Source organism: Populus alba, chromosome 16 (assembly GCF_005239225.2).
Source record: "Populus alba chromosome 16, ASM523922v2, whole genome shotgun sequence".
Classification (NCBI taxonomy): domain Eukaryota; kingdom Viridiplantae; phylum Streptophyta; class Magnoliopsida; order Malpighiales; family Salicaceae; genus Populus; species Populus alba.
The window spans coordinates 15,423,003-15,447,255 of NC_133299.1; the positions used below are offsets into that span (position 1 = coordinate 15,423,003).

At 33.6% G+C, this 24,253-nt stretch overlaps 3 protein-coding genes across 3 annotated transcripts; all 3 read left to right on the forward strand.

Annotated features, from left to right (window-relative positions):
* The first annotated feature begins 411 nt into the window (after window positions 1–411).
* Window positions 412–2,152, forward strand: LOC118035615 (protein DETOXIFICATION 53). The gene has a single exon (XM_035041219.2). It carries the CDS (start codon window positions 489–491, stop codon window positions 1,926–1,928), a length of 1,440 nt encoding a protein of 479 aa, XP_034897110.1. The 5' UTR covers window positions 412–488; the 3' UTR covers window positions 1,929–2,152.
* Window positions 2,153–13,274: 11,122 nt separating this feature from the next.
* Window positions 13,275–16,844, forward strand: LOC118035614 (serine/threonine-protein kinase STY13). The gene is made up of 6 exons (XM_035041217.2): window positions 13,275–13,891; window positions 14,081–14,213; window positions 14,309–14,504; window positions 15,051–15,175; window positions 15,787–15,945; window positions 16,175–16,844. Exons 1-6 carry the CDS (start codon window positions 13,731–13,733, stop codon window positions 16,469–16,471), a joined length of 1,071 nt encoding a protein of 356 aa, XP_034897108.1. The 5' UTR covers window positions 13,275–13,730; the 3' UTR covers window positions 16,472–16,844.
* Window positions 16,845–19,717: 2,873 nt separating this feature from the next.
* On the forward strand, window positions 19,718–24,199 carry LOC118035612 (MACPF domain-containing protein CAD1). The gene is made up of 7 exons (XM_035041215.2): window positions 19,718–20,404; window positions 21,048–21,286; window positions 21,370–21,565; window positions 21,668–21,745; window positions 22,507–22,690; window positions 22,805–22,968; window positions 23,282–24,199. Exons 1-7 carry the CDS (start codon window positions 20,135–20,137, stop codon window positions 23,912–23,914), a joined length of 1,764 nt encoding a protein of 587 aa, XP_034897106.1. The 5' UTR covers window positions 19,718–20,134; the 3' UTR covers window positions 23,915–24,199.
* The last annotated feature ends 54 nt before the right edge of the window (window positions 24,200–24,253 follow it).

Here is a 24,253-nt window from a genome sequence, read left to right on the forward strand (position 1 = left end):
TCATAACACAAAATTTTTTTTTTTTAAGAAAAAATAATTTGGGGTAAGGTTGCATAATTGAGGCATGCACTTTATAAGGGACACTAAGTTACCTTTAATGCAGCTAGCTTACATGCTTTATGGACAAGAAGTAGAAATTCCACCAATTTTATATTGTCAAATGGCTCGTTACTTTTTTTTTTGGGTCCTTGTCATTTAATCTTCAAATCCACTTGATTGATTAGAATATTAATTGATATATAAGATATGTTATTAGTTAATTAAATTTTAATTTTTTTAGTATTTTTAGATTATTTTGATGTGTACTGATATTCAAAAATAAATTAAAAAAAAAACATTATTTTTATATATTTCTAATCAAAAAACATTTTGAAAAATAACATTCTATCCCAATCTCAAACACCTAGTAAATATATATATGTTGACCATCCATACTTCATTCAGTTTTCAGTGATATAGATTTAATCATATTATACACAACATTATGCATGGATTCTATGCAGGTGGGAGAAGAGGTGGTGTCTCTAGCCAAGATAGCATGCCCTATAATAATGACGACTCTGCTTATTTTCTCAAGGTCCATTATATCTATGCTCTTCTTGGGTCATCTTGGCAAAAATGAGTTAGCAGGAGGGTCGCTGGCACTTGGGTTTGCAAACATCACTGGCCTCTCGGTGCTGAAAGGCTTAGCCATGGGAATGGACCCTATCTGTGGACAAGCGTATGGGGCCAAGAGATGGTCAGTTCTTGGCCAGACCTACCTGAGAACTCTCTGTCTTCTGATTCTTGTTTGTATTCCCATCTCCTTGTTATGGCTAAATGTGGAACCAGTCTTTATACGCCTAGGTCAGGATCCAGATATCACTCGTGTTGCGAAAATTTATCTGTCCTCCTGCATTCCTGAATTAATAGGTCAAGCTGTTCTTCACCCTATGAGATCCTTCCTTAGAACTCAAGGTTTGACAGCTCCTCTTACTGTAGCCGCAGTAGTTGCATTGATCCTCCACGCTCCGATCAACTACTTTTTGGTAATATACTTGAAGATGGGGGTAAAAGGGGTTGGATTGGCCCTTGCTTGTAACACGTTAAATTTAAACTTAGGGTTGATGATTTATGTCACAGTTTCTAAAAAACCATTGAAACCTTGGCATGGGGTTACAGCTCTCTCGATCTTCCACAGCTGGTGGCCATTGCTATCACTAGCAGTACCTAGTGTCATCTCTGTATGCTTGGAGTGGTGGTGGTATGAGATCATGCTGTTTCTTTGTGGCTTACTCCGCAACCCGAAAGCAAGTGTGGCAGCTACAGGCATCCTCATTCAAACAGCGGGTATAATCTACTCGTTTCCATATTCCCTGAGCATCGGTGTATCTACGCGAGTTGGCCAAGCATTGGGCGCCGGACAACCGTCTCGTGCGCGATGGACGACAATAATCGGTATCTGTCTCGCGTTCACATTCGGCCTGTCTGCATCTGTTATCACAGCAGCCCTGAGATCAGTGTGGGGGAAGCTGTACACCGACGAGCCACAGATTCTTGACTTGATCTCAACCGGACTTCCACTACTCGGGTTATGTGAGCTTGCCAACTCTCCGCAAACAGCTGCCTGCGGAGTTCTAACAGGCACTGCCCGTCCTAAAGATGGCGCACGAATAAACCTATACTCCTTCTACTTGGTCGGATTGCCGGCTGCAATTCTCCTAACTTTCAAATGTAAAATTGGTTTTCCGGGGCTATGGTTTGGGCTACTAGCAGCACAGATTTGCTGTCTGTGCATGATGCTGTATACTGTGGCTCATACAGATTGGAGGCACCAGGCTAAAAGGGCTGAGGAGCTAACTGCAGCTATGGAAGATGATAATAATGACGCCGACGACGACGAGATGGGGGATGATTTGGAAACAGGACTGCTTGCAACTGTTAATTGATTCCCCGAAATCATGTTGGTGAACAGGCAACATCTAATTAACAAAGAGAGTCAGGCTAGATTATAACATACAAAATGAGCTAAGAACATATTATTGTGTTCAGAAACCACTGCAGGGTGATCCATGTTTTTGATACTGGAGAAAAACAAAGAACTACTCTGTTAAAATTGATTGAATGATATCTTGAATCATGTCTTAGAAACAGGAACATCATTTACTTCTTAACTGATACATTTGTACATGTAAAAGCAGAAACCTACAGCTGCTAGATTCCACGAATTCCCTATCGTATGCCACATTCATGGTCCAAACGAACAAGGGAAAAAGCCTCGAGGTTTTGAAAACAAAAACAGAAAACAGAACAGTGAATGATACCCAAAACTCCTTTAATTGCTCCAAAACCATTTTGTCAAATGTAAAGAAGAAAGGTGCAAATTTTAGTATTACAATCCTCAGGCAAGTCTGTTAACCATGTTCACATACATTAGCTGATTATAAGTTCAGATCTAGGAAATTACGATAAAGCAAATATTATTAGCGTGAAATTGACTGCCTTGGATCTGTACTCGTCTTCGAATTCCGACCGTTCATAGTGGCAGAGTGTCCCGAACTTCCGGTCCTCTTTTAGGAGACAGATCATTTGTATTTGGGAGCTCCGGTCACTTCCTTTAACTAACGACACGTCATGGCACGACATCTTATTTGGACCACATCGGCCTACGGCCTACATCGAGGGGCCCAGATTATGTTTTCAAGTTTAATGTAGTAATGAGTTATGTTCTGCGTACTGGACCGAAAGCTAACAAAAAAAACACACAATGAGCTCAACCCCACGAAAAAGATTCCATGAATTTCAATCCATTTAAATTCATAAGAAAAATAATCATAAAATGCCAGACAAACAAAACTTGACAAAGTCGAAAGTTCTCTGGGGATCTTGAAGAACATAGTTTGGTACGTGGAAAAATACAATCCTAAAAACACTTAACTCAATCATAATACAATCCTTTTCACACCTATAATTTTAGTTATTAGATTTGAAGCATCTAATCTGAAAAAATAATAAAGTCTAATTTCTAATAAATAAAATATTAAATGATGAAATTAAATATATATATATATATATAATGATTTTTAAAAAATAGCAATTAAAAAAATAAGAATGAAAATTAAAATACAAATAAATTTTATATTTAATTGAAGGGTGAAATTGAAAAAAAAAAATCAATTTAGTTAAAGAACAAAAAAAAAACTAAAAATAATGAGGATTAAAATTGACATAAAAAATAAAAACAATGTTATAATTGAATTGAAAAATTAAAAAGAATAATAACTTTTACAAAAAGGTCAATAAAAAAAATTAGAAATCAAAATAATGAGGATCATATTAAAAAATATGATACCATCAATATGAATTGAATGATGAAATTGAAAAAAAACTCTTATAATGGAGCCAAAGAAAAAAAACTAAAAATCTAAATAATGAGAACCACATTAGAAAATATAATATTTTATAAATTAGGATTAAATGATAAAATTAAAAATAAATAAAACTTATACGAAAGAGCCAAAAAAATAAAAATAAGAGTTGAAGTTGAAATGCCAACAACGACATGTGTCACACCAATATGAAAAGAACATAGAGGCGCTTCTAACGACACGATTGAATGACATTTTTAAATATTGGGTGACATCTCATGCACCGTCCAAAGGGCAAGGATGCCTCCCACACCCCTCAAGTGTCATACACGTGAGGCCACCGTTTTTTAGCCAAATACGGAATTGCCTCTAAGGTAACTTTATAATTACAAAAAAAAAAAAAGTTATGAAAAGTTGAAAATACCCCTTGACCTCAGGTTTAATTTTTTTTTTATTTAAAGAGTGTTTTCATATATTCACTATGCATGATAATTCTGTATTATTTATTATATTTGTGCAAATATTAAAGTGTCATTTAGCTTAAATTATAATAGCCAAAAAAACCGTTGTAAAAATACAAAAAAACCACTTGATGCTAGGTTTAATTTTTTTGCTTCCAGGAATATTTGGGTTGTTTCAACGTGTAATCAAGATGGAAAACTACTTATTTATTCTTGTGTTATTTGATAATGACAAATGAACAATAATAAAATATCTCAATGCCTTTAAGAGCTTGTTTAAAGTTTTATGGATTAAGAGGCAAAAACACTTTATACAGCTTCATTGAAACATAAAAATGGATTTGGAGCTACATTTTTTTTCCCAAGAGTTTTAGTTCTTTTTAAATATACAACAAGATGCTTATTTAGCACATTTCATCAAACTCCTATACTCTATTATATTTAGCTCGGGTTATTGGTCAAATAAATTGGCCCGGATCAATAAATATTTTTAAAAAATTAAAAAAAAAATCAAATTGAGTTTTGAATAGTTCGATTATTTTTTTGATATCCAATCTAGATTAAGGATTGTATGCCGAGTCAATATAACTAGACTATAAAAACAAGATTGATTTAACTAGTCATTTGACCTGGTTTGGTTTGTCTATCTAATTTTCTAGATTTAAAGTTGTACAGCCGTAGTGAATGTGAAGTAATTTTAGCCTAAACAGTCAAAATGTTGCAAATGTGCTGATTCACAGAAGCATTGGCCTTTGTCAAACCGAGAAATGATCCACCGGAACTTCGATTTGATCCATTAATATACCAAATTTTTAATTAATTGAACAAACTAAATTTGTACAAAATCTTTAAATTTGATTATCTTTATGAACAATTAAAAACTCGATTTTTCATTATAAAAAAAATTCATTGTTGAACTAAATTAATGCTAATCACATGGTTTGTTAATAAATAATTGCAGGCTGAAGTTGATGATGCTCAATCCTACGTCGATTAAGAAATTAAGGGATATTACACTTATAACAAAAAAATCTCATATATCCCCCCAAATTCTTGGATATAGTGTTGATTTACCTTCAAACTAATTTTCTTTTTATCATTTTTCCTCTTTATCATTTTGATATATCAATTAGAAAATAACTTAATGAAAAAATCTAAAGTACAATTCAGATAGAAATACGAATGAAAATTTTAGGAATTGGATGAAAGTTTTTAATTGAAGATTCCTGAAAGTTTAAGGATGAATATTATAAAACAAAATAATTTAGAGTCAAAATCGAGATTGTCTATAAATATTATTAAAATAATATGTTAAATGTGAAAAAGTTATGAAATATTATTGTTTTTAACTAAAAAAAAAAGTACCATTCAGATAGAAATACGAATGAAAATTTTAGGAATTGGATGAAAGTTTTTAATTAAATATTCCTGTAAGTTTAAGGATGAATATTATAAAACAAAATAATTTAGAGCCAAAATCGAGATTATCTATAAATATTATTAAAATAATATGTCAAATGTGTAAAAGTTATGAAAAAACTTCCATAGAAGGTCAGACCTTATAGAAATTTAAGATTTTTTTATTAAATCAAAACTAGGCAACTTTGTATTTTCCATCTTCATAAACTTTAATATAATAAGTGGATATATTATAAGGGGTATAACTTAACTAGTAAGATCTTGAATTTATTCTTTAAAAATCACTAATTCAAATTACATAAATTGATCACTAAAGATTTACATTATCATATAACTATATATATATATATATATATATATATATAGCAAGTGGATATGTATTGAGAACTAATTTCAACTAAACCAAGTTGTCTAAGTATAATAAAGTTACAATTGAATACATAAAATGATCTGAATATAATATAATTTATCAATTTCGTGCAAATAGGAATTATTAAAATGGGATTTCCAAAAGTTAAAGAAACAAAATGGAACATGAGTTGCTGGCTTTCTAACAAAAACAAATTAATCTTCAAACCCTACAATTAATGCTCCCCAAATTCTGTCTTTTTCTTCCCATTAATCTCCCAAAAAAAACAAGCCACTCGACCAGAATTCCTCAAGGGAAACAAGTTGGTTCGAAGCACGTGAAACCCAGGTAGGTGACTTTCATCCCCATAGTTTGTAGCATTGACAGTTTTATAGCCATTGACCATGGCTTCCCATCACTGTCCTCGAACCTCTATGATTTTCTTGGACCCATGGCAACTTGATGTTTTATTGACCATGTCACAAAAAAAACAAAAGGGATGACTACAAATCAATACTCAATTGTATGCTCACCAAGATTTCAGCCCTCCAAATCCAAGATCTTGCTCAACTCTCTCTGTACTTTATTTGATCTAACAAGTTCATCCCCATCAGTTTTCTTATCGTATAGTTGATTCATAGAGATTTTCTATCTGCAAGTATATGGGTAATTAAGAAAAATATAAATTGAGAATCACAACTGTATGATATAGTAGTTCTATTTTGATTTTTTTGTAATTAATTAACATGCATGAAATGTTCTCGTAACAAAAATAAAATCTTAAATTTCAAAAGATTTATAGGGATAAGCTAAGGTAATTAACAAGATTTCGAAGGTTGGGGACTGATCTATTAACATTTATATAGGTTGGGGACTGATTTGGATGTATCCATGGAAAATATTAAAAAATTGTTCACGTTTTCCCCGCTGATAGCTGATGAAATTGTCACGTCTTGAGGTTAGGTATGCAGTAGCAGTCAAGAGTATTTTAATATTATATAAATAATTCTCCTGCAAAAAAAATAATACACGAACAGTAAGGAAAAGGAAGGAAAGAAGGATGGCTGCCGACATGGCGTCCACTCGAAGAGACCCCAACACAACACAAACCACCCAAAGTCTCTTGTCTTTGGTCAGTTTGGAAGATACCAGAAAATAACTACCTTATCCCATCCCCAGCTCCCACCACCAGGAGTCCATCAAAGGGTTTGTCTGTAGAGAGAGACATGAAACATCGTCATCTATGCATTATTGAAGCAACTAGAAGATATCATCAATGGAGTCGTGCCATTTTATAGGGTGATGATGGGGGCCATCAATGATTTATGAAAGGAATCATTACTTTGATGGGTTCCACGTAACTGGATTAAATAAACAAAATTATAATCATATTTTATGGCATATGGTTTTTGACAACTTAATTCATTCTTATATATTGTGAGATCGATGGAGTGGGAAAGAGCAAGGTCGAAAAAGCTAATGTTTTTTCTCTCTTTCTTTCTTGTTTATCTATCCTTGTTCAAATTCTTAAAGTTAAAAATCTTAAATTGTTTTTTATAAAAAATAATGTACAAAAACTTAAACAGAGAAGACTTGGAACAACATTTTCTACATTTAATTTCGGTATAATCAAGATCTTCATAGAGAGCCGGCTGATCCATATATATATATATATATATATATAACAGTTTAATTGATACGTACTCCAAAATATTATAATCTCTTACGCGTACTCCAAAATTGATACTATTGTGCTTTAGATTATTGCAGTTTAATTAATATAGCAGAGATGAATACTTGTAGATTATTGGTTGTGGAATTAGCGTTGATTATCTGAGCACCAAGGAGAAAACTAATTTAAATAATACAGAATGAGAGGACAAGTGTTGTTTTGGTGGTCCAACAACCGTGCTTTTTAAATTTTTTTTGAATTTTTTAATATTAATTTTTTTTTATCATTTTACAGTGTTAATATTAAAAATAAAAAATATATTTTTTTAAAAATAATAATATTAAAATACAACTTCTGTCAAAATTCAAAATTGTCATTTGAATAAACCTTCCACCCTCTTTCTCTTCGAAATGGAGAGATAGCTTCCGGGGGGCCATGGTGGAAAAGTATTGTTTCCATTTTCCTCTCCCCAAACTCCCCTCACTCTCCCAAACAAAGAAAAATGCATTCAAGAGTTGTATTTTTTTTTTTTTAAGAGAAGAATTCGAACTTAAATTTAAAAATTAATAATATATTTCATCGCAAGAGAAAACTAAAGTAATTTAATCTCTATTATGATAATATAACTTCTCATCTTATTAGTTAATTACTAATGTTAACCCTTTAATTACCGAGATAAAAATAAATAAATTATTAGGGTAAAAAAAGCAATGAAATTTATTAAAAAATATTATTTTAATTTTTTTAAAAAAATTAATATCAATCCGAAAAAACTCTTATGACCGTGACCCAGACATTATAATGTATAAGATTTTAAAACTATGGCTAAAAGTCATTATTCATGGAGCAAGGCATTGACGTTGCTTAATTGTTTTTTTTTCTTTCTTTCTTTTTATAGGGTTGGTATGATAAAGCAGACGGCCATGAGAGCTACATGAAAAATATGGCCTAACTACTTGCTGAGGCAATCGTATATTTCTTTCATGATTTTGTCTGTTGACCAATGCTACAAGAAGGATTTTTAAGTTCTTTATCTAGAAAACTTTGTTAGAGGAGCTACCTCGTTATTGTAAAGTGTACACTTATTTCAATACTGATTTCTTCACAAGCCGTAGGAAATTATGGATTATCCAAGGCTCAAAGGCTAAAAGTAGCTTAAGTGGTCCTTAGACACGAGGACAAAATATAAAAAAATAAATCACAAATAATTTCGAAAATTCGAAATATATGAATAATAAAGAAAAAAGTATTTTGTAGGCTTTAAAAAAAAACATATAAGTATGTCTTCAGAGCAAGTTCTTATTTAAAATAATATATTTTATTGGATAGTTATTAGTGCTCGTAGATCTATACTTAATACTATCAACAATAAGTGTGTATTTAACATTGGGGTATTTTTGTGATACCGGTTTTAAAAAAAATTATAAATTATATATTTTTTTAATTAAGATTTCAAGATAGAACTCAAAGCAAAACTCAGCTTTAAGTTTTTTAAAAAATAGGTTTTTTTTTCACTTGTTTATTTTTTTAATAATCACAAAGGCTGATTAGGAGCACTTTAGTATTTAGACGCATATATATATATTGACATTTAAATGGACATGCGGGGGTGCTCTTACATTAATCGGATGGCGTATACATAATCATTTAATAATCAAACTCAACTTCTATGACAGTGTTTTAATCCTCACGACATCACCTTTATTATTGAACAGTTCATGTGGCAAAAAAAAAATATCAAGTTTTCCTTAGTTTTAGTGTCTTTCTTGCCATATTTTCAAAGCAACTCTTTGATTTTTTTTTTTTTAAATTTGATCCTTATTATTTTTTATCGTTACTTATTTTATTTTAAATAACCCATAAAATTTGAAATCCTTTTCATTTTAGCTCTCATTTGATTTTTTTATCTTTGAAATTTAATTCTCATTCTTTTGAGTTTTAAGTTTTGATTTAATTATTTTCTTAATTAAATTATCCTTTCAATTACATTCCTCAATATCTTATATCATTCTTTTAATTAATTTATTTTTTTAATTGTATCTCTCAATATTTATTTCATTTTATTTTTGTCAGATTTAGCTCTTATTCTTTCAATAACTTTTTATTTTTTTAGTTTTTTTTTATTGGAACTTTCATTATCGATTTCTTTCCTTCAATATTTTATTTATCAGAATTTTGTTAACCTTTCGAGTGATAGGTTTAAAAGATTAGACCGGATTTACTTAGATTCTTTTTTTTACAATTTATTTTTTTATTTCATCGTTATATGAGATTATCTCAATATTAAATGCCATGTCACAAGTTTCATATATTGACCCATTTAATTTATTTTTTTTTTGTTATTTTTTTTATTATATTATTAAATTAATGAAAGTTCAACCCAACCATCAAGTTTTTTTGACCTTTTTAAAAACGCTAAGAAAAAGAATTAAAAAGTTTATATATATTTATTTTTTCTTTAAAGAAAATATTATTTAGCATCCAATGGTAACTAGAGAGCCAAATACCCATAGGATAACAAATTCTAGCTTGGACACTTGCAATTCATAGCATCACTCCAAAGAAATCCTGTGCAACAGACAGTTCTTCTGCGATCATCAATTTATCTTATCCATTTTAACTTGTTTTCGAATTCGAAGATGTGGTTGACAACTCAACTCCTCTGCAATTCCGCCATGACTGACTCCTCACTGCCCAACAGTCTATCAAAATAAAGAAATCATGCTCCACAAAACAAAGCATTTAATGAAAGAAAGCCTGAGCCTGAGGAGGAGGAGGAGGAGGAGGAGGTACCGTTCGTACCCGAGAGTTTCCCAATTCGCTAAAACGACACAACATGGGTCTTTGCAATAAGAGTAGTCTACGTGGAAGATTTTAAAAAAAAAAATTTAAAATTATTTTGATAAGTAATTTTTTAAAAATTATTTGAATATTTTTTAAAATAAAAAAAAAATTTAAAAACAATCCGTACTGTTAGCGAAGCCGATAAAGCTGAGGAAATCATGGGGCTATGCACACCCACCAAAGTGATAACCATTAACTTCCAACTTTTTTATTTCTCCCTTTGATGTCAGAAAGTTTTTAAACTTCTCCAACTTTCAAAAAATTCCAAGGCAAATGGATTAGCGTGGAATGCCAGTTTGCCTTTATTTTATTTTGAAAACCCTTCTTCTTCCTTAGTTTTAAGCACCGTGCCTGCTTTGAATTTTTATGGGTCAATTCGAAAAACTTCCTTCTAGGCTTAATTAATTATTTTTTAAATGATATCAATTTTTTATAAAAATTTAAAAAAAATCATTAATATTAACCAATGCGTTGAACTTTTAAAAATGTGATTGCAGTTATATTTTTAATTTTTTTTAAAAAAAAAATACATCAAAATAAAATTTTTTATTTTTAAAAAAATTATTTGATATTAGTACATTAAAATGATTTAAAAACATAAAAAAATATTAATTTAAAACAAAAATATAAAAAAATTAATTTTTTTTAAAAACATTTTAAAACTAAAAAACAATAATATGTAAAACAAGCTTTGGTCCACCTCATGAGCTTGAATCTCCTAAGTGTTTGTTTGGTAACATGGTTTGCAGGTGAGGTTCACCCAGCCAGCCACACATAATATTGTTTGATAAGAAAAAAAAAATGTTTTTCATTGGTAGGACCCATTAAAAATTAAGATGAGACCACAGGTTTTGGAAAAGTAGCATTTGGCTGCTTCTCATGGGGCAGGAAGCTGTACAGTGGAGCCATTGTAAAGTGCAAGTGAATTTTAATTCACTTGCACTTGCACTGTTCACTAAACTTAAATCAGTTTTTTTTTATTTGAAAAACCAGTGTGAGTGAATTAATTCATTCGCACTGTTCACATGAAAAGTTTAGTTTTTTTTTTCTTCTAAAAAACCAGTGCAGTTAAGTGATTTCACTTGCACTATCCATATGGACGTGAACAATATATTTTTTTGTTTTTTAAAAAAAAATTAGTTTAAGGTGAATTAAATTTACTCGTACTGTAATCTCAATTTTATTCATGATAATATTTTACCTAATTTTATTGCACGCTCAAAAAATCATGAAAACTGTAGTTCTTGTCGAATGAATTTTGAATGTAATGAAATTGTAATTTTTTTTAAAAAAAATTGAGTTTTACTCGAAAAATTAGTATTTAATATTATTTAATAACACTACATAAATTATAAGGATATCGCATGATGACATAACATTTGTGGAATTTGATCGCAATTCCAATTATGTTCTTGCCGGGTCCGACCTAGTTAAAAAAAAATTAGCTTTTATTTTTATTTTAATTGTGTTTTATTCAAAAAATTAGAAGAAGATCGCTTGATGACGTAAAAAAAAATTCAGTTTTTATTGTTGCGTGCTTAAGAAAACCATGAAAAATATAGTCATTGTTGGATATATTTCGTGTGTGATAACATTATATATATTTTAATGGAATAATAAAAAATATTTGATATCAATATTATTTATTTCATGATATAATAATAGTAGTTAAATTCTACAATATTTAAATTAAAAATATTTTTTAATTATTTTATAACATCAATTTGAAAAACATTTTTTTAACCAAACACATTAAACTACTTTTTATTTAATTTCAATTTCAACTACAATTTTAATCAAACATATTTTTTTCCAAATCAATTTCAACTAAATTTTTTTTTACAAAATAACTTTTTTAAAATTACAACCACAATAATAATCACAATACCAACCACTCTCTGAGCATGGCTATGGATTTCATAAGCACAAAGAACAGTCTATAGCTATCCTTATAAATTTGCACGTCTTTGCCTTTTACGACATCGCACCAAATTGTAATAAACTTACGCGGAAAGGGTTGGTGCTGCCTTCATCAAGGAAAGAGTGGAGGAGGAGTTCAAGGGCTGTGTGAGTCGGTGACTCGTGACAGTTTTCCATGTCACAGCAAAAGGAAACTTTAGGGCATTAAAAATAGTTAATATCTTATATATATATATATATATATATATCAAATTCATAATAGAAATATTAATTATCAAAATATCATAAATTAAATAGCAAACAAAACCTATCTCCTAATAAACAACAAATTACGACAATCCCTTCTGGAAGATCAAAATAAAAGAATAGAAAAGGATAAACAAAAACGAAACCCATTTGCTAGGCGGCTTTCCGGGCCTGCTGTGTGTATTTTTGAGCTTCACCGTCGTCTGCTGTGTAGAAGGTGACGGGAAACACACAGGGCCACGAGGACGCCACCATTGAATGGTTAATGGAAATCATAGATCATTAGAACTGAGATTGATGGAGACTCTCCGGTCCCAAATCCACTAGTCTCCCATACTTTCTCCATTATAATTTATCCCCTAGCAGAAAAGCAAGTGATTTATTCATTTATTTATTCACTTAAATCACTTTGCTTTTCTTTTTCCCTTCTCCTCTCGAAATTAACGAATAAAAAGGCAACAGAATAACATATTTTAATTATTTATAATAATCTTTTTAAACAAGCGGAAACTTATCGCTAAATATCTCTTCTATTATGAAAACAGCTTACTCAGGAGATGGCTTTTTAAAAAAAGACATTCTAAATCAAGTTATTTTGTTAGGTGAAGAAAGTTTGACTGCTTTATTAATGGTTAAGATCCAATTAATTAATTAATTAATTAATTATACAAGGATGAAGGGACGGAGGTACTAAATATAAACGTAATAAATAAAACAGGATTAACATAAAAAATCACTAAAAATAAAGAGGCTAAATTATAAATTAATTTTGTAGTTTTAACTTTTATATCAGCACGAGACAAATGTGGAAAAGAAAGAGACCCGACTGGCTGATGCAGCGAGCCAAGCCAAGTTAGGAAGTAAGCCGAGCTGAATAGGCCTGGTTTTGTCCCTGCGAGTACGTGACTGCGACCATATCTGAGCGGCTGCTGGACCAACAACGTCCGAATTGCTGCTGTGCTGACCTACCTCAAAGGCGCCTGATTTCTTTGCTCTCCACGTGCTCTCCTCTCAGTGGTTCTTCACATTTCTCTCAAGAATACCTCCCCACTCCCCCTCCTCTCTCGCTGCTTTTTCCCCTCTTTCTCTCCCTCCTCTCTCACCTCCCACTTTGAAAAACTTTAGTAAACAAGCAAACAAACCCTCCTCATCGCCTCGGAAAATCACCATCTCCGTCGGAAAATATCGCCGGAGCCCAACTCTCCTTCGTCACTCCATCTCACGACGCTTCTTCTCTTCTCCTCATTTTTTTTGTGAAAAAGATTTCAAGCTGTTCTTTTACTTCTCCCCGAAGCTAAAAAGAAAGAAAAATTAATTAATTTTAACCTAATCTTGCCGTGTAGAAATTTCTGGATGTATAATTTGGTAAAGGTGAAATCAGAAAATATATATATGGAAAAACAGAGAGATATTTTGTTCAAGAAATGAGGAATTCAGGGATAGTTTGACAATTTTGGAAGCTTTTGAGCAACATGAGTTGCGAGAGAAGGAGAGGAGGGGTGGAAATTTACGAGCAGAGAACTTCCGTTGAGGAAAACGGCTCTATTGATCAGAATCTGCTAATTGACCCTAAATTGTTGTTTATCGGAAATAAAATCGGCGAAGGAGCCCATGGTGAAGTTTATAAAGGAAGGTTAGTGTTGCTGATGACAGCTGAAACTTGATTTTTGTTTTTTAAATCCTTATAAAAGATTGTGTAGGTTCCTATTTTATTGAGAAAAAAAAAATGTTATTGTTACTGAATAGAGAGTAGTTTCTATTTCTAGTTATTGTTAGTTACGTAGTAGGTGATTGCTGAAAATGTTTGTTTGTGTGTTTCTAGGTACGGTGATCTGATTGTGGCCATTAAGGTTCTTCATCCAGGGACCACGCCGGAGGAAAGAGCTGCGCTTGAGGATCGGTTTGCAAGAGAGGTTAATATGATGTCTCGAGTTAAACATGAGAATCTTGTCAAGGTAAAGTGTGTGATTATGATTAATTTTTGGGTAATGTAATGTAATTTGTATGTATGTATCAGTCAGGACAGTGCTTTTGTTTGTTGGTTTTGCAGTTTATTGGGGCTTGTAAGGATCCATTTATGGTGATTGTTACAGAGTTGTTACCAGGGATGTCACTCCGGAAGTACTTGGTTAGTATTCGTCCGAAACAGTTAGACCTCTATGTGGCCATAAATTTTGCTCTTGATGTTGCGCGAGCTATGGATTGTTTGCATGCTAATGGGATTATACACAGAGATCTTAAGCCAGGTATTGTAAGAATATGGTCAAGGATTTACTTTTTTACGTTTATGTTGGTGTCAAAATTTAGAGTTCAAAGTTCATTTATGGTTAGCATTATAATGTAGATGCATTTGAATATTACTATGATCAAGCCTTGCACTAGCCTTTTATCAAAAAGAGCATGCATTTGGAATCATGCAACCTTTATTTATCACCTCTATGATTCTGCGATTGGGAAAGTGACATTCTACTAAGGTCTCTGATTTTAAATTTTTGGGATAATGTCATCTTGATTGCTGTTTTTTAGTCTTATGACTTTGTTCTTCGTGTAATTCAATTAGGCCATTGGCACGGCATGATATTTGAGTCCAGTTCCTTTTTAGGTCTTCTAAATTGTTCTGTAATTGACCTTTGCATCTTGAGTCAGGGTTAATGATGCTTGTGACTTTCATGTTGTTTGTGCTGTAAAAAAAAATGTTGTTTTCCTGGACCACATTGCACACCTCAAGTAATTTATAATCACTGTCTACCCCTTTCCACCAAAATGATTGGAAAGCCTTTTTCCTGATGCAGACAATCTGTTGCTTACGGCAAACCATAAGTCTGTGAAGCTTGCAGATTTTGGTCTTGCAAGAGAAGAAACTGTGACTGAGATGATGACTGCAGAAACTGGAACATACCGTTGGATGGCTCCTGAGGTTTGTGCCTTCTTGCTAATGTAGTTTGATTTTGGTTTAATATCACCTGATATTAGCAGCATAAGAAGCCCCGTAGTGCGTCAATATTCTTCTGTTAAAACAGAGGTGATGGTTACACATCAGTCATGTGACTATTGGAAAACAACAGAAACCAATATTGATAGTTGGGAACGTGTCTTTTATATCAATAGTCTTTTCCTCTTCCATTTTTTGCCATTAGTTCATCATTTTGTAGATTTTCATCAAGAGTGACATGCGGAGAAACTACATAGAAGATCTTAATCTGAATTTCACCACCCTTCAACAACAAATGTACTGTATGCTTTAGTGCTATTTTTTATTCATTTTGTTTCCTCAATTTTATTTGTTTGTTGCTCCAGATGGATCGCATAAACGCAGTTTTTGACATTTGCTTGACAAATAGAAGCATGAGGTTTTCATAAGCAGTGTGGTTCTTTACTCTGTAGTTTTAGTTGATATCTGGTGTTGAATGGCTAGGTTGCATTCATCATATGTTATCAGCATTCTGCTTCAGAATATTATATTGATTTGCTTGTAAGTTACAAATCCTTTTCAGTTTTCCATCTGTTTTTCTAACAGCTCTTTTGCAGTTGTACAGCACCGTGACACTGCGTCAGGGAGAAAAGAAGCATTACAATAACAAAGTTGATGTCTACAGCTTTGGAATTGTGTTATGGGAGTTGTTGACCAACCGCATGCCATTTGAAGGCATGTCAAATTTGCAAGCTGCCTATGCTGCTGCTTTTAAGGTGAAGAATTGATTGCAAACAAGTCTGTGTGTGTGTGTTATATTAATATTGGATGGCAACTTCAAGTGGCAATCCAAATGCAGTCTGCTGTTTTTTCCTTGTGCACTTGTGATGTGTGCCACTTTAGGACCATCTTTGCAGATGTTATTCTGCATTATTGCTATCAAATCTTCTAACCCGGTATTTATTTGTTTTCGGAGACAACTAACCTGGTTTTTAATGGATACAGCAAGAGAGGCCTGCTCTTCCAGAGGATGTATCCCCTGACCTCGCATTTATCATACAGTCATGTTGGGTTGAAGACCCCAACTTGAGGCCTAGCTTCAACCAGATCATCCGGATGCTCAATGCATTTCTCTTCACACTCTCACCACCTTCACCCACACCATCCTTACCAGAATCTGACACCAATGAGGCAGCATCATCAAGTAATGGCACCATAACCGAGTTTTCTTCTCGCACTAGAGGAAAGTTTGCTTTCCTTCGCCAACTATTCACAGCTAAAAAGACCAGGAACACTCATTGACTGGCTAAATTTTTCAAAATTTTTCCTTTTGAACCAGCTCACAGAAACTTGTCCTGTCATAGAAGAATTTTATTAACTGCTTAGATGATGGTGATTAGTGTAGGATTGAAACAAATGCTGAACAGAAATGACTTAATGAGGAAACTTGGTCGGAAAATAAAACGACGATTAGACTGTTTAGATGGTCTGTGGACCTTTTTGTAAAGGAAATACATGGGTTTAGCAATTATGTCCATATCGTTTTTTCTTTTTCGAATATGGTTTCCATACTTCAATCTGGCTTCACAGTTTTGGTACTTACAGTCGGAGGTGAAACCACTATGATATTTACAATGCTATTCTGCAAAGATTAATAGTAGCTAACGAGTTAAATGATCATGGTTCATTATTTACTTGTAGATTTTATGCTGGCATGCATTTTACCAAGTTCTTGTGGTATGCCAAAATGCTTACTGGAGAATAGCTTTGAATTTATAAGATCTTATCGACTCCGGCAATAGCTGCAGTCACTGATGGTTCATCTGGCCGCTAATTGCAGTTAGTTGCCAAGAACTATTTTTAGATTAAGCAGGATCGATTCTAGATGGTGGCTTCCTCATTCTTTGCTGCCGGCATGGTAAAACAGACAGGATTTGTGTATGGTGTATGTGATATGGAGCACTGGTTGCTAAGACCTGCAGATTTCCTCAATGCAGGTTGTTAGCATGCTTATGCAAACTGTCTTGTAGCGTTTGCAGCTGGGTTTGGAAGTGTGATTGAATCATGTTTTTAAAGAATTTTGAAGTTTTTTTTGTTTTAAATTAAATTTTTTTTTAGTATTTTTGAATCGAGTTGAATATAATGGAATTTGAATATGATCTTCATCTTAGCTGTTATAGCCAACCGATTCTTTATAAAACTGAACATGTAGAACACGTCAACCAAATCTCAGTTGATCTGAAAGTCAAATAAAAAATTATACATGTTTTAATTAGAAAACTTGTTTGGCTTATCTATATATTTGTGTGGTGAGAAAACCTTTTTTTTTTTTTTAAATATTTTTAGATTTTTTTATATATATAATAAATAATATTCTATTATATTTTTTTAAAAAAAAAACACTTTTAAAAATCATTAAATTATAATGGCAGAATCTCCTGTACTAGCACTTGTCGACAGGCGTTCCGCATCACACGAAGACCTACTGCTATCCATTATTTCTGTCAATAATGTACATCTTTTCTTTACTGACAAAGTTACTGACGAAACAACTATACAGAGGTTGATTGTGACAGGGAAAACTTATAAAGTCGGGGCTGTCTTTTAGCCGGTGAAGCATCAGCCATGGACCATGTCGCCTGGACTCCCTGACACATAAATGGACCTGCCATTCTCTACATTGCCTTCATCTACTTAGCCTGTAACGCAACTGTGCGCACCCAGAACGGGCACGCTGGCTGGACTGCTGTGCGATGGCTGCTGCCATTTTTGAGAGGCGGGGAGGATAACGATGAAGGTCAGCAATGCACTCACTGTCCGGTTGAAAGGTCACTGTTTCATCATGGTCCAAATAGGAGATGCCATTGCTCTGCTCAAGTGGCCATGACTCGGCTGGCAATATGGAATGAATCCATCGTCTTCTTCCTGCTCTGAACAGATACATGCCCATTCCTCTGGCAGCTCATGAATTGTTTCAGTAAGATTTATCTCCTGCGACATCCCCTTTTGTACAGTCCATGATCCATCATCCCCCCCTTCCTTGTGTTTTGTTGGATTCCATGAGATGCAATCAGCTGAATAGTTCTTCGTGATTTTGTCGACATCAAAAGTAAAACCGTGTCCCACTGCATTTGCTACAGCTTTTGACATGTGGATGGCAACAGGCGAGGGCGGAGAACAAATCCCAACCACCACACATCAAAACGAGCCAAAAGGGTTTGAAATTGAATCACAACAACATCCATCCAATTCATGTAAATATCATTTGATTTTTCTCAGATTATTCTTCTTCCTGGTTCCTCGAAAAATCAAGGCTAAGGTTTTCGGATTCCAAACCTTGTTTTTAAATCTGTTTTTACTTTTCAAAACACCATAAAAGTATTTGTAAACTCATTTTTAAAAAAAAGTCTAGAATATCCGTATCAGCTTGTGTGTATCATAATTAATTTTTGAAATTTATTAAATATCTTGCAAGCTCAATAAACATGTAATACATCATGAGAATGAAAGATGTTCACGATAAAATTTGAACTGCTGGGCCATATTTATCAGTTCCTTTATTATAAACTCATTCTTAAACTTTTACTTCAGAACATCTAAATTATTGTAAATTTTTGTGGAAATAATTAAAAAAAAAAGCAATCTTTTCATGCAATTAGCATAAATATGTGGAGGATAGTTGTTAGACATTGATGATGATGACAATTGCAAAATGCATTGATGGTATGTCTCCTACCCGATCAAATGGTTAAATCATCATTTAAATCTCTAGACGTGAAATCAACCGTGTAGGATGTGCTAATTGGAATTTTCTTTTAGGATAATTAAAGTGATGATTGAAAATTCAATAACTTGGAATTCAAGTCTACGTTCAATAATCAACGAATCCAAACAAGGCCGAGTTTGTAGAAGGAGACGGCATGGATTCGATCACTCCCACGTGGAAGCTAGAAAATATCAAGGCAAAGTCAACAAAAAAAAAATTGCAAAAAAATCCATTCCACTAATGACTGTAATCCTTTCATCAGCATTGGATTTGCATCACACATTATTAATTTGGATTTAAATATAAAAATAAAATAAAATCTTCTTCAATAACAGAATTTAAATATAAATAACTTGAGTAAGACTCGGTCATATAAAATAATTCAATCTCCATGCATTTAAATCTATAACTGTTAAGAGCATAACCTATATGCTAGCATAGAAAAATAATTCTCTAAAATATGCATGAGTTTATAATTTAAACAATTTAGAATCAAGATTTTAAATAGAGTACTGTATAAAAAATAGATAAAAAAAAGGTCGTAAATCATTATCTTATAATCATTTAAAAGAAATCAAGTGTTTTATTTATAAATTCAGCAAGATAAAATAAAATCAAAATCAATTTAGTAACAAAAAACTATTTTATTTTTATTTTTCGTTTTTCGTTTTTTCAATTTTCCAATAATTAATTACCACCTACATGGTTACATGTCAGAATGAAAAGAATTTTTAGCAGTCAATTTCTTAGGCAAACCAACACGCTAGCTAACATTGAAAACATTTCCAATAAAAATTAAAGACTTGAAGTCAATGCTTTCATCTCTTACATGACAGGATAAACATAGTAGAAACTAGAAAAACTAGGAACCAGAAAATAGATTTTTTACCAATACCGAGAGAGATAAAGAAAGAAAGTTGAGTACTAGCTAGTGGATGCATTCAAGATTAGATTTTGAGCCTGGTTTCTTTGGATTGATTCAAGATCTAGAGGAAGATACCGATCAATGGGATTTCTTTGAAGACTTCATCTTTGTCAATTGAAGAAGCAAGAAATGGAGGAAAAATCTGTTTTTATAAGTTTTTGAGATAGCAGTTTGATCTTTCAGGTTTTTTTGGAAAACCCATCAAGGGAATGGAGGAAAAGATAAGATTTTTTAGGGTCTAAATGATTGTCAAAGAATTGGGTATTTAGCTTAAATGGGAGAGAGAGGAAGTGTTAATGCTGCAGCAATGCACACAGCTATGAACGCTGTGCAAGCTCTTGGGAGAGGATTTGATGTGAACTATGATAAAAGGTTGTTGTATTGTAAAGGAGTTGCTGGGTCTAAAGTGGTGGAGATTGATGGTGAACATACCAGAGATCTTTTGTTAGCTGGTGGGATTCTATTGCCTAATGTTTCCAGGGACATCAGGGACTCTTTGGACCCAATTGGCCGCCAGAGTTCAGGTGTTTGCACCTTTCATGAGGTGGGTTTTTGATTTTTCGTTGTTTTGATTTTGAATCCATGGTTTGAGGACTAGGTTATAGTGGGTGTATTGAAGATAGCTTGAATTGATATTGATCAATTTAGTTGCTTAAGACACCGATTAGGATTGGATTGGTTCGGTTTTGCCACCAGTACCAAGTGGGTGGAGAATTTAACTTGTCTCTTGCATTACTTCTGCAATTTATTGTCACTGGGTTGTTGCATGTTTCTCAAGCCTAGTTATTTGATACTTTCTTGGATTTTTTTTCTTGTAGTGTTTAATTATTGTGCTTGAGAGCATGGGTCAAGACCCATGTTTGAACTTTTGGATTGTATCTTGCCAGAGGACTTTAATCGTCTTTGAGTGTTTGAGTGACAGCAGTGAATGATGTCCAGAGTTTCAAAATGCAAACTGCAAGTTTACACATTAGCTCTGTTGCTCGACTAGGATTTTTTGTTTTTAATCTTAAAATTGATTGAGAATTTGAGATGAAATAGCACTAGCCAAAATTCCTTGGTGTTAAGAACTGACTGCTAAACTAGCATTTTTTATATTTTCCCTTCTTGAAATACTGATACAAGCTGTTTTAATGAACGAAATTGCTGTAGTTGTTCTAATGCACTTCTCACAACAAATAATGCAGATGGTGGAGTACTTTAATCAAAAGGCTAATCTATCAGGAGGTCTTCCTCTTGGTAGCTTCAATTCTGCATTTAGTTTTACCGGTTCAAAGCATATTGATGCTGCAGCTACAAAGACCCTCTCGATGGATGGATATTATATCCCACTTGCCAAGGTCCAACTTATGAGATCCCCCTTAGTGCTGCATGAAAATGTTACAAGGGCCGTGCCAACTTTCTGGGATCCTCCATCCTTGGCAAGGTGTGATTTTTTAATTCTCTGAAGGAATATATTGGCATCAAAGCTTTATATTGTCCATAACAACTGCATCCTTTTTTTGACAGCTTCATTGAAAATTTTGGGACGCATGTTATCACTTCTGTAACTATTGGTGGTAAGGATGTGATATATGTTAAACAACACCAGTCATCGCCTTTGTCAACCATGGAGATTAAACACTACGTGCAGGATATTGGAAATCAGAGGTTCTCTGACACAGAGGGCCATATGAGCTCGGGTCCAATGAAACTCAAGGATAAGGCTAGTCCCATGATTTTTCCTTATTTCTTTGTCCACCTTCGTTAACATGCCCTTACTTCTTGATCACCTGTGACTTATACCAGATTATTCTTGATTTAGCAGGGTGGTGATTCAGGTATATTTAACAGCCAAGGGATATACCCTCAGCCAACTAGTGTGCCATATCTTACTGGGAAAGAAGTAAGTAGAAGCCAATCTTTTTTCTATTCTTTCCTTAGAATTGCCCTTTTATCCCACTGAAATTTTGATGTTAAATGTTCTCTTTGTTGAACTGTTTTATGATGCCTTTTGTTGTCATTTTAATGAATACAAGATTTCTTTATATGACGACGCACAGTATCTACATCCAAACATAATTTCCCTGAACATGTTAACGAAATGCAACAACTGAGCATTCGAGGTTTTACTCCATCTGTTGGTCTTGTAGTTCCCAGTCCAGTTCCTTCTTTAAATTTGCTCTGTGTATCGTAACTATGTTTTCTATTATTGAGTAGTTGAAATTGGAATGAATTTCATGTTGTTATCATTTTTCTTTGAAAAGGTTTGCTTGCAAATATGTCTAGTATTTTCCATATTTGTTCCTTGTTTGGATTTTGCCTTTTCATAGCAATCCCATTGCAACGATGTTTTCCTGTATGCATCACTTGGATCTGGAATGAATTAACAATGGGTTTTGATGTTTTTGTCAAAAACGTTTTCTTGCTATTGTTGTCATGATTTTATCAGGAAAAAAAGGATCAATTCTATCTCAGTTTATTGCATTTAAGAAGTTGCCACGGGTGGCTAACTCTTGTATTTGCATGAATGCAGTCTGCATTCTCTTTTTGTCAATAGATTATTTACATACAGTTAAATGATGTGTAAGGCTTATGTTCTAGAACTTGCTCCGATAAATTTATTGGAAGGTCTAAAAATTTGTTCTGTTATTCTTCTATATGCAGGATGTTACCGTCATTTTCCGCAGGAGGGGAGGAGATGATCTGGAGCAAAATCATATCCGATGGGCAAGAACTGTAGAGTCATCTCCAGATGTCATTGAGATGACTTTTGTTCCTATCGCAGATCTCCTTGTTGGGGTGCCTGGAAAGGAGCATCTGAGTCGTGCAATTGCTCTATATCTTGAATGTAAGACAAGTAGATGACTGTCTAGTTAGAATCCTTTCCCTCCTATGTGCTCCTTTTCTAGTAGGTAGTGCTACTCTTAACTGTGAAACTTATTTTTTCAACAATTGTGCCCAGACAAACCTCAGATTGAAGAGCTGAGATATTTTTTGGAGTTCCAGATTCCTCGAATTTGGGCTCCTGTACAGGACAGTATTCCAGGTCACCAAAGAAAGGAACCTGTTTGCCCTTCTTTGCAGTTCAGCATGATGGGGCAAAAGCTTTATGTGAGTCAGGAGCAGGTATACATTCTTACCTTACTATACTTTTCACCCGAAGTGAAAGATGGCTCAACTATTAACATTTTTTGGGGGAAACAGGGTTGAAGGGTTTAACGCTGGTGTTGTATCTCATAAAATATATGTAGCAACTGAGATTTGTAGAGAGTGTTCTACCACCAAACAACTTATTACTGTTAATTGGATTCTCTGTAAAGCAGTCATGATTCTTCAGTTGTAACTATATAATTGAACCAAAAGACAATTTGACTAGCTAATGCAAAGGGTTAGCCTTGACAAAACTTGGTTTTTTATTTTTGCTTAAAATTGGCTGCAGGTATCAGTAGGGCGCAAGCCCGTCACAGGTTTGCGGTTATGTTTGGAAGGAGCCAAGCAGAATCGCCTGCGTATCCATCTTCAACACTTGGCATCTCTTCCAAAAATCCTTTTGCCATACTGGGACACCCAAGTTGCAATTGGTGCTCCCAAGTGGCTGGGACCTGAGGAGCAGGATAGTCGATGGTTTGAACCAGTGAAATGGAAGAATTTCTCTCATGTGAGCTCTGCTCCAGTTGAGAACCCTGAAACCTTTATTGGTGACCAATCTTGTGTCTACATTGTCACCGGGGCTCAGCTTGGAGTGTGGGATTTCGGTTCAAGAAATGTCTTATACATGAAACTTTTGTATTCTAGGCTACCGGGCTGCACGATACGAAGATCCTTGTGGGACCACGTGCCAAATGACAAGTCAAAGAAAGTCCCGGCTGTAAATAATACTAACTCTGGTGACTCAAGTTCAGCCTCAAGAGAAAACGTTGCAGGGAACAAGCTGGCAAAGTTTGTTGATATGTCTGAGATGAGCAAAGGGCCACAAGACCCCCCAGGACATTGGCTAGTTACAGGTGGAAAGCTTGGTGTAGAGAAAGGCAGAATAGTTTTGAGAGTGAAATACTCCTTGCTAAATTATTGAGCTAAGAATTACGGTGTAAATGCTGATGCCTATAGAGGCGGTGTTTTCTCATGCAGAAGAACTAGTGTTCATCAAGTGTGTAAACTCCGGAAACATGATGAGCTTGGGTTGAATGGTTCTTGGTTAGGGTTTCTTCCCAATGTCAAAGGTCAAGTCTGTTTTCTCGTTAAGCTGTGAATTTTGTAGAGAAGCTAAGTTTACATTTATAAATGATGGAAGGGATGTAGGAGTGGCCTCTAAACGTGATTGTTCATATGCCTGCAGTATAATTCTTTTGCTTTCCGAGTCTTCTATCTTTTAATCTTCTGAACCAGTGTGCTGGGTTGCCCCTGTGATTCA

Excerpts from the sequence above, each read along its gene's own strand:
- LOC118035615 (XM_035041219.2), top strand. The coding sequence starts at position 489 with ATGGATTCTATGCAGGTGGGAGAAGAGGTGGTGTCTCTAGCCAAGATA.
- LOC118035614 (XM_035041217.2), top strand. The coding sequence starts at position 13,731 with ATGAGTTGCGAGAGAAGGAGAGGAGGGGTGGAAATTTACGAGCAGAGA. Across the intron at positions 13,892-14,080 it reads GGTGAAGTTTATAAAGGAAG|GTACGGTGATCTGATTGTGG; the intron begins GTTAGTGTTGCT and ends GTGTGTTTCTAG. Across the intron at positions 15,176-15,786 it reads ACCGTTGGATGGCTCCTGAG|TTGTACAGCACCGTGACACT; the intron begins GTTTGTGCCTTC and ends GCTCTTTTGCAG.
- LOC118035612 (XM_035041215.2), top strand. The coding sequence starts at position 20,135 with ATGGGAGAGAGAGGAAGTGTTAATGCTGCAGCAATGCACACAGCTATG. Across the intron at positions 20,405-21,047 it reads GTGTTTGCACCTTTCATGAG|ATGGTGGAGTACTTTAATCA; the intron begins GTGGGTTTTTGA and ends CAAATAATGCAG. Across the intron at positions 21,287-21,369 it reads GATCCTCCATCCTTGGCAAG|CTTCATTGAAAATTTTGGGA; the intron begins GTGTGATTTTTT and ends TTTTTTTGACAG.